The sequence below is a fragment of the Mobula hypostoma genome, chromosome 11 (assembly GCF_963921235.1).
Source record: "Mobula hypostoma chromosome 11, sMobHyp1.1, whole genome shotgun sequence".
In the NCBI taxonomy this organism is placed as follows: domain Eukaryota; kingdom Metazoa; phylum Chordata; class Chondrichthyes; order Myliobatiformes; family Myliobatidae; genus Mobula; species Mobula hypostoma.
Window position 1 is genome coordinate 7972398 of NC_086107.1, and position 17477 is coordinate 7989874.

Sequence of the window (17477 nt, forward strand, 5' to 3'; positions counted from 1 at the left end):
ACTGCGATGAAAATGAGAATTAAACAGGTGGATCCAACAATCTTTCCCCTCTCACCTTAAACCTATGCCCTCCAGTTTCAGGCTCTCCTGCCCTGGGGAAAAGGCAGTAATTATTCGTCTTATCTATGTCCCAATGTCTAATCTTACACTCCTAACTCCGTAGGATGTTATGTGCTTGTAACCCAGTGTATTTTAATTGTGTTATCTTGTCCACCTATAACATAGATTATACATTCCTACCATTAGCGGTTATCTTGATGTTCAGTGTACACAAAGCTAAATTTGTGGTCCTGAACTTCAAGTTTAAATTTTAGCGTTCTCCATGGATCGTAGAAGTTTGAGAGGAGATTTGGTAGAGGTGTACAAAATTATGAGGGATATAGATAGAGTTAATACAGGCAGGCTTTTTTCCACTGGGGTTGGGTGACACTAGAACTCATAGTCGTGGATTAAGGGTGGAAAGTGGAATGTTTGAGGTAAACCTAAGAGGGAACTTCTTCACTCAGAGAGTGGTGAGTGTGGAATGAGCTGCCAGCAGAAGTGGTGGATGTGGGTTCAATTTCAATGTTTAAGAGAAGTTTGGATAAGTGCATGTATTTATATTTATTGTGCTCATTATCATATTGTGTTTTTATGTGCTGCAGGAGAAACGGAGTAACAACTAATTTGTTCTCCTTTACACTTGGAAATGACAATAAAGAATCTTGAATGGGAGGATGTGGAAGGCTATAGTCCAGGTGCAGATCAATGGTAGTAGGCAGAATAATAGTTTGGCACAGACTAGATGGGCCAAAGGGCCTGCTTCTGTATTGTGGTGCTCTTTGACTCTATGTCTCAGTGAGTGTATATTCTCATTGGAGTTGTAATATTGGGGAATTCTCCCTGCTGTTTCTATCTGGGAAGATGTTTCTGTTACAAACACTGATTAACACAACATTGTGTACACTGAGCCTCAAGGTGGCAATGTTGTGTTAGATGACAGAATCGACACCAACCCGTCCTTACAAAACTCCGACCTAGTAACATTTGCGTCGTGCAGATCTATAACCTTTTATTATAAATGTAATGAAGTAGAATCTTTTATTGATTGCTTAGATTTCAAGTCTAGTATCGTATGGAATCCACACTTTAGTTGGTGAAGCAAATTGCTAACACCTTTTTAAAAAGTGACATGTATATCTACTTCGTGGCCAGAAAATCCATTTTCATTTCTATCAAGCCAAGAATACAATTTTCACTTCATTTAACCGATGTTGGGTTTGATCCATATCTGACGTCCACTGGAGTCATCAGGAAGGCGCTTTTAATTTTCTTCAATGTATTCTGTACTCAGTTCTTTTCAACCATGTTGAGCTTGCATGTATGACCATTTAAACCAGAAAATTATGTTAGGGTTAAATAAATACTGCTTTCTACCAAGACTCAAATTTGGACTAAGGTATTTTTTTGATGCTATGTTCATTAGTCTGCTCCTGCTCAGTGCAGAGTAACCAAGTATTGGCACAGAGTTATTAGACCTTCAATATAGAAACGTACATTCAGTGCCCACTTTATTCAGTACCTCCTATACCTAATAAAGTGGCCACTGATGGTTCATGGTCTTCTGCTGCGGTAGTCCATCCACTTCCAGGTTCATCGCATTGTGCATTCAGAAATGGTCTTCTGCACACCGCTGTTGTAACGTGTGCTTATTTGAGTTACTGTCGCCTTCCTGTCAGCTTGAACCAATCTGACTGTTCTCCTCTGCCCTCTCTCTTTAATAAGGCATCTCCCCCCCAGAACTCACTGAATGCTTTTTTCGTTTATTGCATCATTCTCTGTAAACCATAAAAACCATTTTGCATGAAAATCTCAGGTGAACAGCGGTTTCTGAGATACTCAAACCACCCCATCTGGCACCAACAATCATTCACAATCAAAATCACTTAGATCACATTTCTTCCCCATTCTGATATATAATCTGAACAATAACTGAATCTGTTGACCATGTCTGTGTGCTTTTATACATCGAGTTACTGCCACATGATTGGTTGATTAGATATTTGCATTAACAAATAGCGTACAGATGTACCTAATAAAATGTCCACTGAGTGTATCACATAGAAGCAAATCTGAGTGTAATGTTTTTGCAGTGAAAATCTGTGCATAGTGGAAATCCACTTCCTAACCAAACTGTTATGTTTTCAGAAACATTAAATCTTATGTTTGTGTTGTTCCTTTCTAAGCCTTGTAGCACATCAGGTGGCAACCTTGCCATTTCCTTAGCATTTTCCTCTGTTTTTTATGAGGCTAGGTTGTTAGCTTGACGCTCAACCCGGGACAGATGGAAAGTGTGCAAAGAACTGGCGGCTGGATTCAAACCTGAGACCACTCGTCTTGCAGTCCAGTGTGGATGTCACTGTACCACAGGCTGGCTAAAATCTTATACTTAGTCTTCTAAGATAATTTATAGCTATAGAGTCCTAGAACACGACAGCACAGAAACAAGTCTCTTATCCCATCTAGTCCATGCCAAACTGTTATTCTGCCTAGTCCCATCAACCTGCAGCTGGCTTGTAGCCCCCACCCCCACATCCCTCCTATCCATGTAGTTATTCAAATTTCTCTTAAACGTTGCAATCGAACCCACAACCACACATCCTCTGACGGCTCATTCCACACTCTCAGTACCCTCTGAGTGAAGAAGCTCCCCCTCATGTTCCCTTAAGTATTTCATCTTTGATTCAGCTTCTGAAAACTATTTTAATAGGAGTTGCTGTTAGTTGAAATTGAAATATCTTTATTGTCATTGTTTAGTACAATTTGTCATGCACCAATACAGCGAAAATGAGTTTGCAACTCTCGTACCCAATGCTATAAAACAACAAATAAAATAAATAAACAATAAATAAAATCAAGTGACCAGCCAGTACAAGCAATGCCCATATCCCTAATATTCTAAAAGAAACCTGATACAAGTAATAACAGAATTATTCTCCAAAGAACACCTCTAGAATCATAGAGTCATAGAAAAGTACAGTACAGAAACAAGCCCTTCGGCCCATCTAGTCCATGCCAAACCATAGATTACTTTCAAAGCATTGGCACCTTGAACAAAATAAATAGAGAACAAAATATTTTAGGCATGTTATATTTGTTAAGGAATATTTTTTACCAGTGATAGGAAGTCTGATAGGAAGTCTTCCGACTTGGTACAATTTTTAGCACATTGGATTGTAATATGAATAAATTCAATTAAGTGAAGTTATTTACACTCAATATTACCTCCTCCACCAGATTTCTGAATGGACAATCAGTACAACCTCATCATTTTTTCTTTCTTGCTCTCACTTGCTCTGCCTACTTAATTTAATTTATATATATATATTTCTTATTGTAATTTAGTTTTATTTTAAATCATTATGTATTACAATGTACTGCTGCTGCAAAACGGTAGATACCAGTGATATTAAACCTGACTCTGTTACACCAAGCTCCACCATCACTCTGTTGACAAGTCAGAGAAAATATAAAAGCAAGGAAAAATATGAGGCCAGCTACATGAAGAGCACTGAAATAATTCTTTCTAACTCTGTCTGGAGATTCCACCAGTTAATCGTGGTGCATCATTATGTATATTTTTCACATATGCTCATAATAAAGTTTATTGTCCATAGGAGCCTAGAACCAGTAAAGAATGTTTCTATCCATCAGCTGGTCCCAAAGATCACAGATTTCCCACCACACTGTATCCATCCAAGAGTACTCTCTGCCAAAAAAATGTCAAAACTACCTTGAAACTCAGAAATGTCTGCCTCCATTGTCAATCAACCTTTTACTCCCTACCACCAACAGCAACATATACTGTACTTTCTTAACTTCCTTGCAACAAGCTTTACTGTGGGTCTCTGGAAGAAACAAATAAGAACTCTAATGATTGCAATGTAATTAGGTTAATATATTCAAGGAATCAGATCATAGTAACTTGACAAGTTGTTCCTGCAAAATCCTGATGCTGACTTTGTTGATGTTAAAACTGGGAGACCAGAGGCTCAAACAGCAATAAGAAGAATAATGTATCTATAGATGTAGTTCAAAGAGCCTTACAATGAGATAAAGTACAAAAATGAAAACAAAAGACAAAAAGATGTTAGTTAAAAGCAAGGGTAAATAAATAGGTTTTGAACTGGTGTTTAAAAGTGTCAACTGAGTCTGCATCCCTTACAGTTTTGGGTATTGAGTTCCACAGTTTAGGAGCGTAGTTCAAAAAAGCTGACCTTACAATTATCTTTTGAGAGAGATTATCTGTGGATGATAGCCCAAATTATAAAGGAACAAAGATTGTGTATGGTACAAAAACATTGCTGAACTGTGGCAGACAGGAAGGCTGTACAACGGGTAGACAAAATTGCCCAAAGCATCACCTGCAATAGCCTACCAACCTTCAAGGACATATGTATATATATATAGAAAGGTGCAGGAAAAGGGCCAGTAATATTATGAAGGATCCAGCCCACACAGCTGCTTGTCCCAATCCCATCAGGGAAGAACATAGAACATAGAAATCTACACCACGTTACAGACCCTTTGGCCCACAATGTTGTGCCGACCATGTAACCTACTCTAGAAACTGCCTAGAATTTCCCTAGAGCATAGCCCTCTATTTTTTCTAAGCTCCATGTACCTATCTAAAAGACTCTTATTAAAAGACTCTATTGTATCCGCTTCCACCACCATCGCCGGCGGTGCATTCCATGCACCCACCACTCTCTGTGTGAAAAATGAACCCCTGACATTCCCCCGTTACGTATTTCCAAGCATCTTACAACTACGCCCCCTCGTGTTAGCCACTTCAGCCCTGGGAAAAAGCCTCTGGCTATCCACACGATGAATGCCCCTCATCATCTTATACACTGGGAAGAGGCTATGTAGCCTCTACACCAGGACCACCAGACTCAAAAACAGTTACTTTCCCCAAGCAATAAGGCTGATCAACACCTCCACCCACTAACCCACCCCTCTGCCCCTCCACTACTTTATGATTTCCTGTCAGTCACCTTAGGTACAGACACTCCAGAGCCTTGCATCACTTTATGGACATCCAATTAATCAACGTATATAAGCTATCTTACATGTTTATATTTATTTTGTTTTTATTATTATTGAGTTCTTTATCTTATTGTGTTTTTTTCTGCTGCATTATATCCAGAGTAACAATTGTTTTGTTCTCCTTTACACTTGTGTACTGGAAATGACATTAAAAAAACTTGAATCTTGAATCTTGATAATATTAATGCATCAAGGAGAAAGCAAAGCAGACACAATACAGTAGGTTACTAGCAATGGAAAGAACTTCCAAAATACCAGGAGTATCATACAGCAACTCCGAAGTTCAGGAATCCCTCCGGGTGCTTTCTCAAGTGCACTCATCAGGAGCAAAGGAAAGAGGGAAAGCACAATGTACCTGATTTCTCAAACTTCTGGTAATTGCCCCTCCCAGTTCACCATTCCCCATTCCCATTTCCCTCTCTCACCTTATCTCCTTACCTGCCTATCACTGCCCTCTGGTACTCCTCCCCTTCCCTTTCTTCCATGGCCTTCTATCCTCTCCTATCAGATTCCCCCTTCTCCAGCCCTTTATCTCTTTCAACAATCAACTTCCCAGCTCTTTACTTCACCCCCTCCCCCTCTCCCAGTTTCACCTATCACCTGCCACTTTGTACTTCTTCCTCCCCTCCCCCCACCTTCTCACTCTGACTTCTCCGGTTCCTTTCCAGTCCTGAAGAAGGGTCTTAGCCTGAAATGTTAGCTGTTTTTTAATTTCCATAGACCAGCTGAGTTCCCGTCTGCTTGTGTGTATTACTTTGACTTTCCAGCATCTGCAGATTTTCTCATGTTTGGGATGTACCTGACCTGCTGAGTTCCTGCAGCATTTTGTGTGTGTCCAACATCTGCTGTATCTTTTGTGTTCATGAATTAGTTAAAAGTTCCTGATAAACTTTGCCATTGCAACTTACTCCTAATGATGCCCTGTCATTAGCAAATATACAGTATAAAACAGGGGTTCTGAACCTGGGGTCTACAGACCCCTTGCTTAACGGTAGGGGTCCATGGATTAAAGGAGGTTGAGAACCCTGATATAGAAACCAGAAACTTTATCTGTCCGCTGCCCAGCAGAATGACGTGCAGTCCAAAGTGCCAACCATTGAATGTCACAAGCAGGAGGTACAGGAAGATCATGACTCGGACTGCCAGGCTAGGTAACAACTTCTTCCCCTTATGTGTGACATTTACTGGGAGCATTGTATATGAGGGGCCCAAGATATTTTTGAGGATCCCTACCACTCATCCCACAATCTCTTTAACCCACTACCATTAGAAAAGAGGTAGTGGAGCAACAGGACTAGGACTGCCAAGCTGGGTAACAGCTTCTTCCCCCAGGCTGTGAGACTAATAAATACCCTGCCACCACTGAGGTCTTAATACTGGAACAGCAAGCTGTTTACTGTTTACTGCAGGAGTTCCCAACCGTTTTTATGCCACGGTTCCTTACTGTTAGCCAACAGGTCCGTAGACTACAGGTTGGGAGCCCCTGTCTTACTAATAAACTCTTCTCAGACTTCCGGCTGGGTACAGGTATGGATTATAACCAACATTTCAATGACAGGCTCTGCCATCGTCATCAGGGATGATGCCTGGGCATGTCTAGTTCAGTGGTATTTATTCCCCCGTCGTCTGTCCCTTCTGATTGGTTAGTCCTCATCCAATCAGGTTTCTGCTCTCCCATCTTGCTTACAATTGAATTCTAGTTCTTACTTAGAGCGAGACCTTTACCTTTATTAAAATTCTTTTCCTTGAGTTTTATTTCAATGGCCTCCTTTACCAGATCATCCCAAAAGCCATTCACAGGGAATCCTGTCAATGCCAGCTGACCTGAGTCGCAGGTCATCTTTGACCCTGTGAATTGCGGGGCAACATATATCGGCCAGGTGGGACGCACAGTGGAAACCCGCATCAAGAAGAACAGCAGGTGCATTGGTTTGGGCTACCCAAAGTAATTGGCGGTAGTGGAACATTGCACTTGCAATGGCCATAGGATTGACTTCAACAGCACAAAATTACTGTGCCACACCAATGGACCGTAGCCCCCAGATTCAGAACCCCTGTTTTATACAGTATATTTGCTGATTACAGTGCATCATTAGGAGTAAGTTGCAATGCTAAAGTTTATCAGGAAACTTTTAACTAATACATGAACACAAGAGATACAGCAGATGCTGAACACACACAAAATGCTGCAGGAACTCAGCAGGTCAGGTACATCCCAAACATGAGAAAATCTGCAGATGCTGGAAAGTCAAAGTAATACACACGAACAGACAGGAACTCAGCTGGTCTATGGAAATTAAAAAACAGTTAACATTTCAGGCTGAGACCCTTCTTCAGGACTGGAAAGGAACCGGAGAAGTCAGAGTGAGGAGGTGGGGGGAGGGGAGGAAGAAAAGCAAAGTGGCAGGTGATAGGTGAAACTGGGAGAGGGGGAGGGGGTGAAGTGAAGAGCTGGGAAGTTGATTGGTGAAAGAGATTAAGGGCTGGAGAAGAGGGAATCTGATAGGAGAGGATAGAAGGCCATGGAAGAAAGGGAAGGGGAGGAGTACCAGAGGGCAGTGAATTAATACACAAAATGCTGCAGAAAAATTGATTGGATGAGGACTAACCAATCAGGAGAAACAGACAACAGGGGTATAAATACCACCAGACGAGACATACCTTGGCATCATCCCTGATGAAGATGGCAGAGTTTGTCATCAAAATGTTGGTTATAATCGATACCTGTACCGGCTGGAAGCCAGAGAACAATTTATTCATCTTATATGCCTTTTTCCCCCCGTTTTACTGTTTACCTATGCTGTGCACTTTGAATTATATTTTATTTACTTATTTGTGGGTAGTATTTTGTTTTATGTGCTGTGTGTGATATATGTTTGCGGGTGCACTGTGGTCCGGAGGGGCGTTGTTTCGTTTAGTTGTATATATGTACAGTCAGATTACAATAAACTTGAACTTGAAAATCTCTGCTAATTGTATTAATGAGCAAACTTTGGAACTGCCTTTTTATTTACAATCAATCAATTGATAGGCTGACCAGAAATGAGCAATGCTTACTCATGGAACTATGTTGGTTTCAGAGATGAGGATGGTCAGAAGAATTTATCGCATCGCACAGTTCCAATTTGGGATCACCATGTGGAACACCTACTGTAGGTCTATAGGATGGAACCTGAGCTTCCGATCGCCAGCCACTTTAACTCACAATCCAACTTCTTGTCTGACCCTTCTATCTGTAGCCTCCTGCACAGGTAGACCATAAGACTATACGACTCAGGAGCATAATTAGGCCAGAATCAGCCCATTGGCGTTGCTCTGCCATTTCTACATGGCTGATTTATTATCCCTCTCAACCCCATTCTCTTGCCTCTCCCCATAACCTTTGATGCTCTGACTAATCAAAAACATATCAACCTCCGTTTTAAATATACCCAATAACTTGGCCTCCACAGCCGTCTGTGGCAATGAATTCCACAGATTCACCACCCTCTGGCTAAAGAAATTCCTCCTCATCTCTGTTCCAAAGGAAAGTCCTTGTATTCTGTTAAAACAACATCCAACAAAGATTTGAGGAAGAAAGCTTCAGGTTCCATCTGAGCATGGTGCAGCCTTCTAGACTCAACATCAAATTATAAAATAATATTTTATTTTATACATCTAGTCTGACTTCCTGGACGTGTCCCACAGCTTCACCAACTAAGTTCTTGGAACCTCACTGGTGATTTCATACATTACATAGACAAGGAAGTATAATGTACTTGTCACTAGTCCCATGTTGGCTCACCCTATGGGAGTTATTCATTTTGTTCTGCCCATCCCAGCCCCACCTTCTCTGCTACTGAAAAGTGAATCGTTTTTCCTTTCTTTCTATCTCTGACAAAAGATCCCTGAAATTACAGTATGTTAGGAAATATCAAGAAGACTTGACCCAAAAGCAGAGCATCGGAGATGATTCAATGGTGAACGAAAGCTTAGAATCATGTTTAAGATCACTGGCTTATGGGGCATTAATAATAGATTTCAAAATAACAAGCCACGTGGGCACAAAATAAGAGAGAACCGAAATTAAACATAACATACAACCAGGCAAACTTCAGCCAGGGAGAGTGAAAGTAAGAGCAACTGGTTGAGGCCAGCTGGTTTAATGAGTGAACAAGGACTGTGGATGGGAACTGGGGTTAAAATAGGCTGCAGGTAATGAGTCTGGAATGAGTGACAGGTGAATCCTATTAGCTGGGTGGAGACTGGGAGGTGCCTTTACTTGCAGGCTGGCAGTTGTCAGTGGGACCAAAGCCCTACATATTAGGTATACAAAATTATGAGGGTTATATAGATAGGGTAAATGTAAGTGGGCTTTTCCTACTGAAATTGGGTGAGAAACAAGGTCATGGGTGCAAGATGAATGGTTTAAGGTGGAGATGAGTGGGAACATCTTAACATAGAGGGTGGTGAGAGTGTGGAATGAGTTTCCAGCAGAAGTAGTGAATATGGGTTGGATTTCAACACAATCGAGTTGGAGGGATATGGAGACTAAGGTCCAGGTGCAGATTGATGGGACCAGGCAAAGAAATAGTTCAGCATGAACTAGTATGGTTTCCGTACTGTAGTGCTCTATGACTCTATGACAAGAAATTTTAACTGTTTCTCCTTCCACGATGTTAATGACCTACTGAAAGTTTCCAACGTTTACCGTCTTTATTTCAGATTTCTCATATCTGCACATTTATGATTTCTTAGGGAGCACCTTCCCCACATATTGGAGTTGTAAAGTGTTCATCAGACATGGTCCAAAATTCAAGGCTCAGGGTTGTTTGTCATGTGTATATCAGGACATACAGTGAAATGCTTTGTTTCAAGATTCAAGATTCAGGATGGCTTAATGTCATTTCCAGTACACAGTGTAAAGATGAACAAAATAATTGTCACTCCTGATACAGCTCAGAAAAAAAAACACAATAAGATAAAGAGCACAGCAATAAAAAACACAATAAAATAAATACATAGATAGCTTATATACACAGATTGATTGTATGTCCATAAAGTGACACTAGGCACAGGTGTATCTATACATTAGGTGACTCTGACAGGAAATGATAAGGTAGTAGTGGAGTGGTGAGTTAGTAGGTGGGTTAGATTCAAGAGTCAAGATTGTTTAATGTCATTTCAGGTATACATGTGTAAAGGAGAATGAAATGACTGGTACTCCAGATCTGATGCAGCAGAAAAAACATACAATAAGATAAAGAACACAATAATGAAAAAACTCAATAAAGACATAAGTACATAAGATAGCTTAAATGTATAGATTGAGTGATTGAGTGTATGTTCATAAAGTGACTCCAGGTACAGGAGTGTCTGTACATAAGGTGGCTGACAAGAAATGATAAAATAGTGACGGAGTGTGCGTTACCAAACAACGCACCCTAGAGAAACTCAGCAGGTCGGGCAGCATCCGTGGAAACAATCAGTCGACGTTTCGGGCCGGAAGTGTTGCTTTGACCCCAGCATCTGCAGATTATTTTGTGTTCACAACACACCCTACAGTGTGACGGGGGCTGCTGACAAATGTCACCACACTGTCAGGCACCAACATAACATACCCACAATGCTTGGCAGAACAACACAGAGCACAACTAGCAACAGCAAAAACAAGCCTCTTTCCACACACACACACACACACACACACACACACATACAGTCCTTTAAGCCCAAGACCAATTTAAAGTACTAACATGAGATAAAGAAACTTAAAAGAAATTATGATATTTATAATAGCTGGATATTGAATTTCAAAGTTCAAAGTACATTTATTATCCAAGTATGTATATCATATACAATCTTGAGAATAATCTTGTTGCAAGCACCCACAAAACAAAGAAACAAACCAGAATCTAAGAAAAGCCACATACAACAAAGACCATTGAACATCTAATGTGCAAAAAAAGAACAAATCATGCAAATAGTAAAAAGAAAGTAAACAAATAGTACTGAGAACATGAGCTGCAGAGACTACAGGCTGCAGAGACAGTTCAGCTCTGAGGTGAGGTATAACTTCCCAAACCTGGCACAAGACTCCTGCACCTCCCACTCAATGGTCGCAGCAAGAATGAGATAGGCTTTTATTTTCACCATCTGACCACACTTCTTTAAAAACTGAATTATTTTTATTCAGTTAATGACCTAGCAGATCTCTCAGAGCTATGTTGAGTCAGGAGAGACTCTTCTAACAAAAAATGAAGTCTAGTTTTGAAATTCTATCACAGCATTTACGTGGTACATAACTCAATCAAGTTAAATTGCAATCTGTTAGTTCGGTACTTCTGAGCACAGATAGTACACAATGATAAATTGAACCCCTTGCCTCCATGCATCCTATATGTATGTATGTATGTCAAAATAAACTTTGCTCATAATATAAAAAAATTACAATAATAAACGAGCAATGCTTTTACAAACACGAGAAAATCTGCTGATGCTGGAAATCCAAGCAACACACACACAATATGCTAGAAGGGCTCAGCAGGCCAGGCAGCATTTATGGAAAGGAGTACAGTCAATGTTTCGTAGTGTTCTCTTACATTCCTTAAAATCAATAGGGCTGCTGTCACTCCTGTGGCTCCCTGGGATGATACACTACTACAAACAACAGGAATTCTGCAGATGCTGGAAATTCAAGCAACACACATAAAAGTTGCTGGGATTTGACACCAATCAGGGCCCCAAACAGTCCTTCCAGGTGAGGCAACACTTCACCTGTGAGTCGGCTGGGGTGATATACTGCGTCCGGTGCTCCCGATGTGGCCTTTTATATATTGGCGAGACCCGACGCAGACTGGGAGACCGCTTTGCTGAACACCTGCGCTCTGTCCGCCAGAGAAAGCAGGATCTCCCAGTGGCCACACATTTTAATTCCACATCCCATTCCCATTCTGACATGTCTATCCATGGCCTCCTCTACTGTAAAGGTGAAGTCACACTCAGGTTGGAGGAACAACACCTTATATTCCGTCTGGGTAGCCTCCAACCTGATGGCATGAACATCAACTTCACTAACTTCCGCTAATGCCCCACCTCCCCCTCGTACCCCATCTGTTACTTATTTTTATACACACATTCTTTCTCTCACTCTCCTTTTTCTCCCTCTGTCCCTCTGAAAATACCCCTTGCCCATCCTCTGGGTTCCCCCCCCCCGCCTTGTCTTTCTTCCCGGACCTCCTGTCCCATGATCCTCTCGTATCCCTTTTGCCTATCACCTGTCCAGCTCTTGGCTCCATCCCTCCCCCTCCTGTCTTCTCCTATCATTTTGGATCTCCCCCTCCCCCTCCAACTTTCAAATCCCTTACTCACTCTTCCTTCAGTTAGTCCTGACGAAGGGTCTCGGCCTGAAACATCAACTGCACCTCTTCCTAGAGATGCTGCCTGGCCTGCTGCGTTCACCAGCAACTTTTATGTGTGTTGCATGATACACTACTACTTCAGTAATTGAGGGCATTCCTCACACAGCCTAGAACTCACTGTCCAGTAGCAGAAGAACCCAATACTGTGGACTTCTCGTGCAGCCTGGATTGTTCTATCAACCATGTGCCTTTCTGTGAGTCCCTTAAATCTTGCTAATATACCACCACCCTTGGCAACATGTTCCATGCACTCACCACTCTCTGTGTTAAAAACCTACCTCTGACAGCACCCCCTGGACATTCCTCCAATTACTTTAACATTATGCCCTCTTATATTAGCCATTTCCACCCTGGCTGTCCGTTCTTTCCCTTCATTCATTTCTGTAATACTATGGGCTCTCATCTTGTTAAGCATGTTCAGCACCTTGTCAAAGGCCTTCTGAAAATCCAAGTAAGCAACGTCCACTGACTCTCCTTTGTCTATCCAGCCTGTTATTTCTTCAAAGAATTCCCACAGATTTGTCAGGCAACATTTCCCCTTAAAGTAGCCATGTTGACTTCAGCCTATTTCATCCAGCTTTTTACCTTTCCTACCCAGCTGGCTTCATCGCTCACCTTCTAGATATTCTCCCTCCTTCCCCTCCCCACCCTCCACTTTTTTATTCTGTCATCTTACCCCTTTCTTTCCAGTCCTTATGCCAGGTCTCAGCCCAAAATGCTATTGTTTGTTCACTTCCATAGATGCTGCCTCAACCTGCTGAGTTCCTCCAGAATTTTGTGTGTGTTACTTTATCATGTACCTTCAAGTACCCCGAAACCTCATCCTTAGTGATGGATTCCAACATCTTCCCAGCCGCTGAAGTCAGGCTAACTGGTCTATAATTTCCTCCCTTCTTACAGAGTGGAGTGGCATTTGCATCAGAGCAATGTGGTATCTGCAAATGTGAAATGCCCAATTATTCCTCACATCTGATCAGTTGACTAAACCTTACGATTCCCGGCAGAAATTCTACTTAAGCTTCTATCCTGGAAAGAGGATATGAGGATAGACATAGACATAGATACACTTTATTGATCCCGAGGGAAATTGAGTTTCGTTACAGCTGCACCAACCAAGAATAGAGCATAAATATAGAAATACAAAAACCACAAACAATCAAACAACAATATGCAAACTATGCCAGATGGAAGTAAGTCCAGGACCAGCCTATTGGTTCAGGGTGTCTGACCCTCCACGGGAGGAGCTGCAAAGTTCGATGGCCACAGGTAGGAACAACCTCCGATGACGCCCAGTGTTGCATCTTGGTGGAATATGGCCCGAGTCCAACAGCAAGAAGTTCAATATCCGGGCTACAAACACATTCCTCGATTGTATTATCACCAGGATTGCACCATCCGTTGTTAACCAGAACAGTAAGCCCCGTCAGCCTGGACGGTCTGGAAGCCCTCCATGGAAAAGTTTTGGTCGGGTATGTCCACGTGCAGTCCAAGTGGAGAACTCCTCTTCTCCATAGGTCTCTGTTGTCTCGACCCGGTCCTCTTTCCTTGCCTTTTTGATCCCCCTCTGCATCCTCTGTGTGTTTTCCTCCAGATTTCAGCCGGGGTGTCTGCTGCTCTGTTCGCTAAACCGGCCGGCATAAGCGCAAGCAGCTGGTCCCTGGAATAAACAATGTGACCATACTGCTGCCCCACTAATGAGACGTGTCCGAATGTAACTAATTCCAGCGCTAAAAACCCAAATAAAACTCTCTCCACCAGCATGTTAGAGAGGGTGCAGCTTCAACATGTTACCGTGAAAAAAATACAACAAATAACGTAAGTTAAAAAAGTAAGAAAACTGACATTTTTCACCTAGTCACTGAAAGAGCCTGGATTGGAGTGGGCTGGGGTGGCATGGGACTGTATGTACAACACATTCAAAGTTCAAATTTCAAAGTAATTTTATCACTACATACAACCATGAGATTCATTTTCTTGTGGGCATCCACAGTAAATACAAGAAACACAACAAGATGGGCAAACTGTGCAAATACAAAAATAAATAAATAAATAAATAAATGAGCAATAAATATTGAGCATATGAGATGAAGAATGCTTGAAAGAGAGTCAGTAGGTTGTGGCAACAGTTCAATGTTGGAGTGAGTGAAGTTGTTATTCCCTCTGGTTCAAGAAGCTGATAGCTGAGGGGTAACAGCTCCTGAACCTGGTGATATGGGTCATGAGGCTCCTGTACTTTCTTCCTGATGACAGCAGTAAGAAGAGAGCATGGCCTGGGTGGAGGGGGACCCTAATGATGGTTGGCGCTTTCCTGCAACAGGACCCCATGAAAAAAGTCCAACAATCTTTCCTCACTAACACTGCACAGGTTGTCCAATAGCTCATGTCATTGATTAATGATTTGCTTTATTTGTCACATGTACATTGAAGCATACAGTGAAATGCATTATTTGCGCTGAGGGCGGGGTGAGGTTAGTAAGTTGTGCACATGTTATGCTTCCGGCGACACTTGCCCCCAGCACCATCCACGTTCCGCTTCATCAAGCACCTCTGCACCATCTGCCACAAGCGGGACTTCCCGGTGGCAAACATTTAATTCCCATTCTCATTCCCATTCCGACATGTTGATCCATTCCCTCATCTTTGCCAAAGATGAGGCCACTCTCACAGTGGAGGAGCAATACCTTATGTTCCATCTAGGTAGCCTCAATCCTAATGGTATGAATATCGATTTCTCCTTCCAGCGAATAAATTCCACCCCCCCCCCCACAGCTTCCTCTTCCGACCTTTCATTTCTTCTCACCTGCCTGTCAGTTCCCCCGGGCCCCCTCCTCCTTCCCTTTCTCCTACTGTCCATCTCCTCTCCTATCAGATTCTTTCTTCTCCTAATCTTGACCTTTCCCGTCTACTCGGCTTCCCCTTTCACCTACAAGAGAAAACCTGCAGATGCTGGAAATCCAAGCGACACACACAAAAAAGCAGGAGGAACGCAGCAGGACTGAAGGGTCTCGGCCTGAAATGTCGACTGTATTCTTTTCCATAGATGCCGCCTGGCCTGCTGAGTTCCTCAAGCATTCTGTGTGTGTCACATTCCGTGTTGGTCGTTAATGCAAAATGACATATTTCACTGTACGTTTCATTGTACATGTGACAAATAAAGCTAATCTCTTTCATCTCTCTTATGTTCTCTGAACTGAAAATAAACCCAGGCAAGTAAAGCAAGCTAGGTTAAGTGACGTGTTTGCTGAGGTTCAAAATAATGGTCTTCTAGTTTAGTTTAAGTGTTTAAATCACATCAAAAACCGGACCATTGAGTTAATTGGAGCACTTAGTTCTTTAGGCACGCTCATAAGTAAATATCCTATCAATTCAACTGAAGGGAAGAACGATGATAATGGGCGCGGTGATAACAATGGGACTCAAGTGGGGAACGATTACTGCTGAAGCCTTCTTTCTCTCCATGAGAGCGCATTATATCTCATGTAAGAGGCGGTTTTGGTGAAGCAGTTTCCAAATTTATGTGTCTGGAGAGTAAAGATTCTCTCTCCAATTCTACTTAAGAAAGGATTAACTAGTAACAGGGAAGTGTCTACCTGATAAAGGCAAATGGAAACATCTCTACTACAAATGAGAAGCATGCAGTGGGAAAAATGATATTACCTGGTCAAAAGCTATATAACAGATCACTAGTCTGAGACCCATGAGCATAGAACAGAGAACACGAGTAGGCCATTCACCCCTTCAATGCCCTTCTATCTTTCAGTTAGATTGAGACTGATCTGTATGTACTTAACACAGTTACACCCTTGAAATCCTTAACTCTTAAAGATCTATTAAACTGAATCATGAAAAATTCAATGCCTTTTGTGTCAGGCTGTTCAGAACATCCCCTGACTGCACTGTCATTCATGCAAACAATGTATTATGCTACACACATAAAAGTTGCTGGTGAACGCAGCAGGCCAGGCAGCATCTCTAGGAAGAGGTGCAGTCGACGTTTCAGGCCGAGACCCTTCGTCAGGACTGCTGCGTTCACCAGCAACTTTTATGTGTGTTACTTGAATTTCCAGCATCTGCAGACTTCCTGTTGTTAATGTATTATGCTGCATGTTTCGATGTTACCATGTACATGTGACAACGCTTATTTTTTAATCATTTCACTTAAGGACAGTGGGTTCCAAATTTCAAAGTTCAACTTTCAAAGTAAATTTATTTTCAAAGTAAGCATATTTTATTCTGAGATTTATTTTCTCACAGGTATTCACAGTAGAACAAAGAAAAACAATAGAATCAGTGAAAAACTACACACAAAGACTGACAAATAACCGATTTGCAAAAGAAGACAAACTGTGCTAATACAAAAAAAAACACACACGCAAAATGCTGGAAGAACTCAGCAGGTCAGGTAGCATCAATGGAAATGAACAAACAGTCAATATTTCAGGCCAAGACCCTTCTTTAGGAATACAAAAAACAACAAAGAATAAATAAATGATACTGAGAACAAGAGTTGCAGAGTCACTGAAATCGAGTTCATGGGTTGTGGAATCAGTTCGGCGTTATGGTGAGTGAAGTTATCTACACTTGGTTCAGCACCCTGGTTCAACAAGGGCAGTTAATATCAAGAACATGAGATGAAGTGTCCTTGAAAGTGAGTCTATACATTGCGGGAACAGTTCAGTGATGCGGCAAGTGATGTTGAATGAAGTTATCCTCTTTGGTTCAAGACCCTGATGGTTGAGGGGTAATAACCGTTCTTGAACATGGTGGTGTGAGTTCTGAGTTTCCTGTACCTTCTTCCTGATGGCAGCAGCAAAAAGAGAGCACGATTTGGATGGTGGGGGTCTGATGATGGATGCTGCTTTCCTGTGGCAGTGCTCATCATGAATGTGTTTAATGGTGAAGTGGGCGAGGCTTTTCCTGTGATGGACTGGTCTGTATACATTACCTTCTGTAGACCTTTCCATTCCTGGGCATTGGTATTGATGCAAATCA

At 41.8% G+C, this 17477-nt stretch overlaps 1 protein-coding gene across 1 annotated transcript in view; it reads right to left on the reverse strand.

Moving 5' to 3' along the window:
• LOC134353570 (doublecortin domain-containing protein 1-like) overlaps positions 1–17477 on the reverse strand; it is a 610678-nt gene that overhangs the window by 457493 nt on the left and 135708 nt on the right. The window contains exon 9 of the mRNA XM_063061626.1: positions 13286–13420. Coding sequence (XP_062917696.1) covers positions 13286–13420 — 135 coding nt within the window. The remainder of the gene's footprint in view (positions 1–13285; positions 13421–17477) is intronic.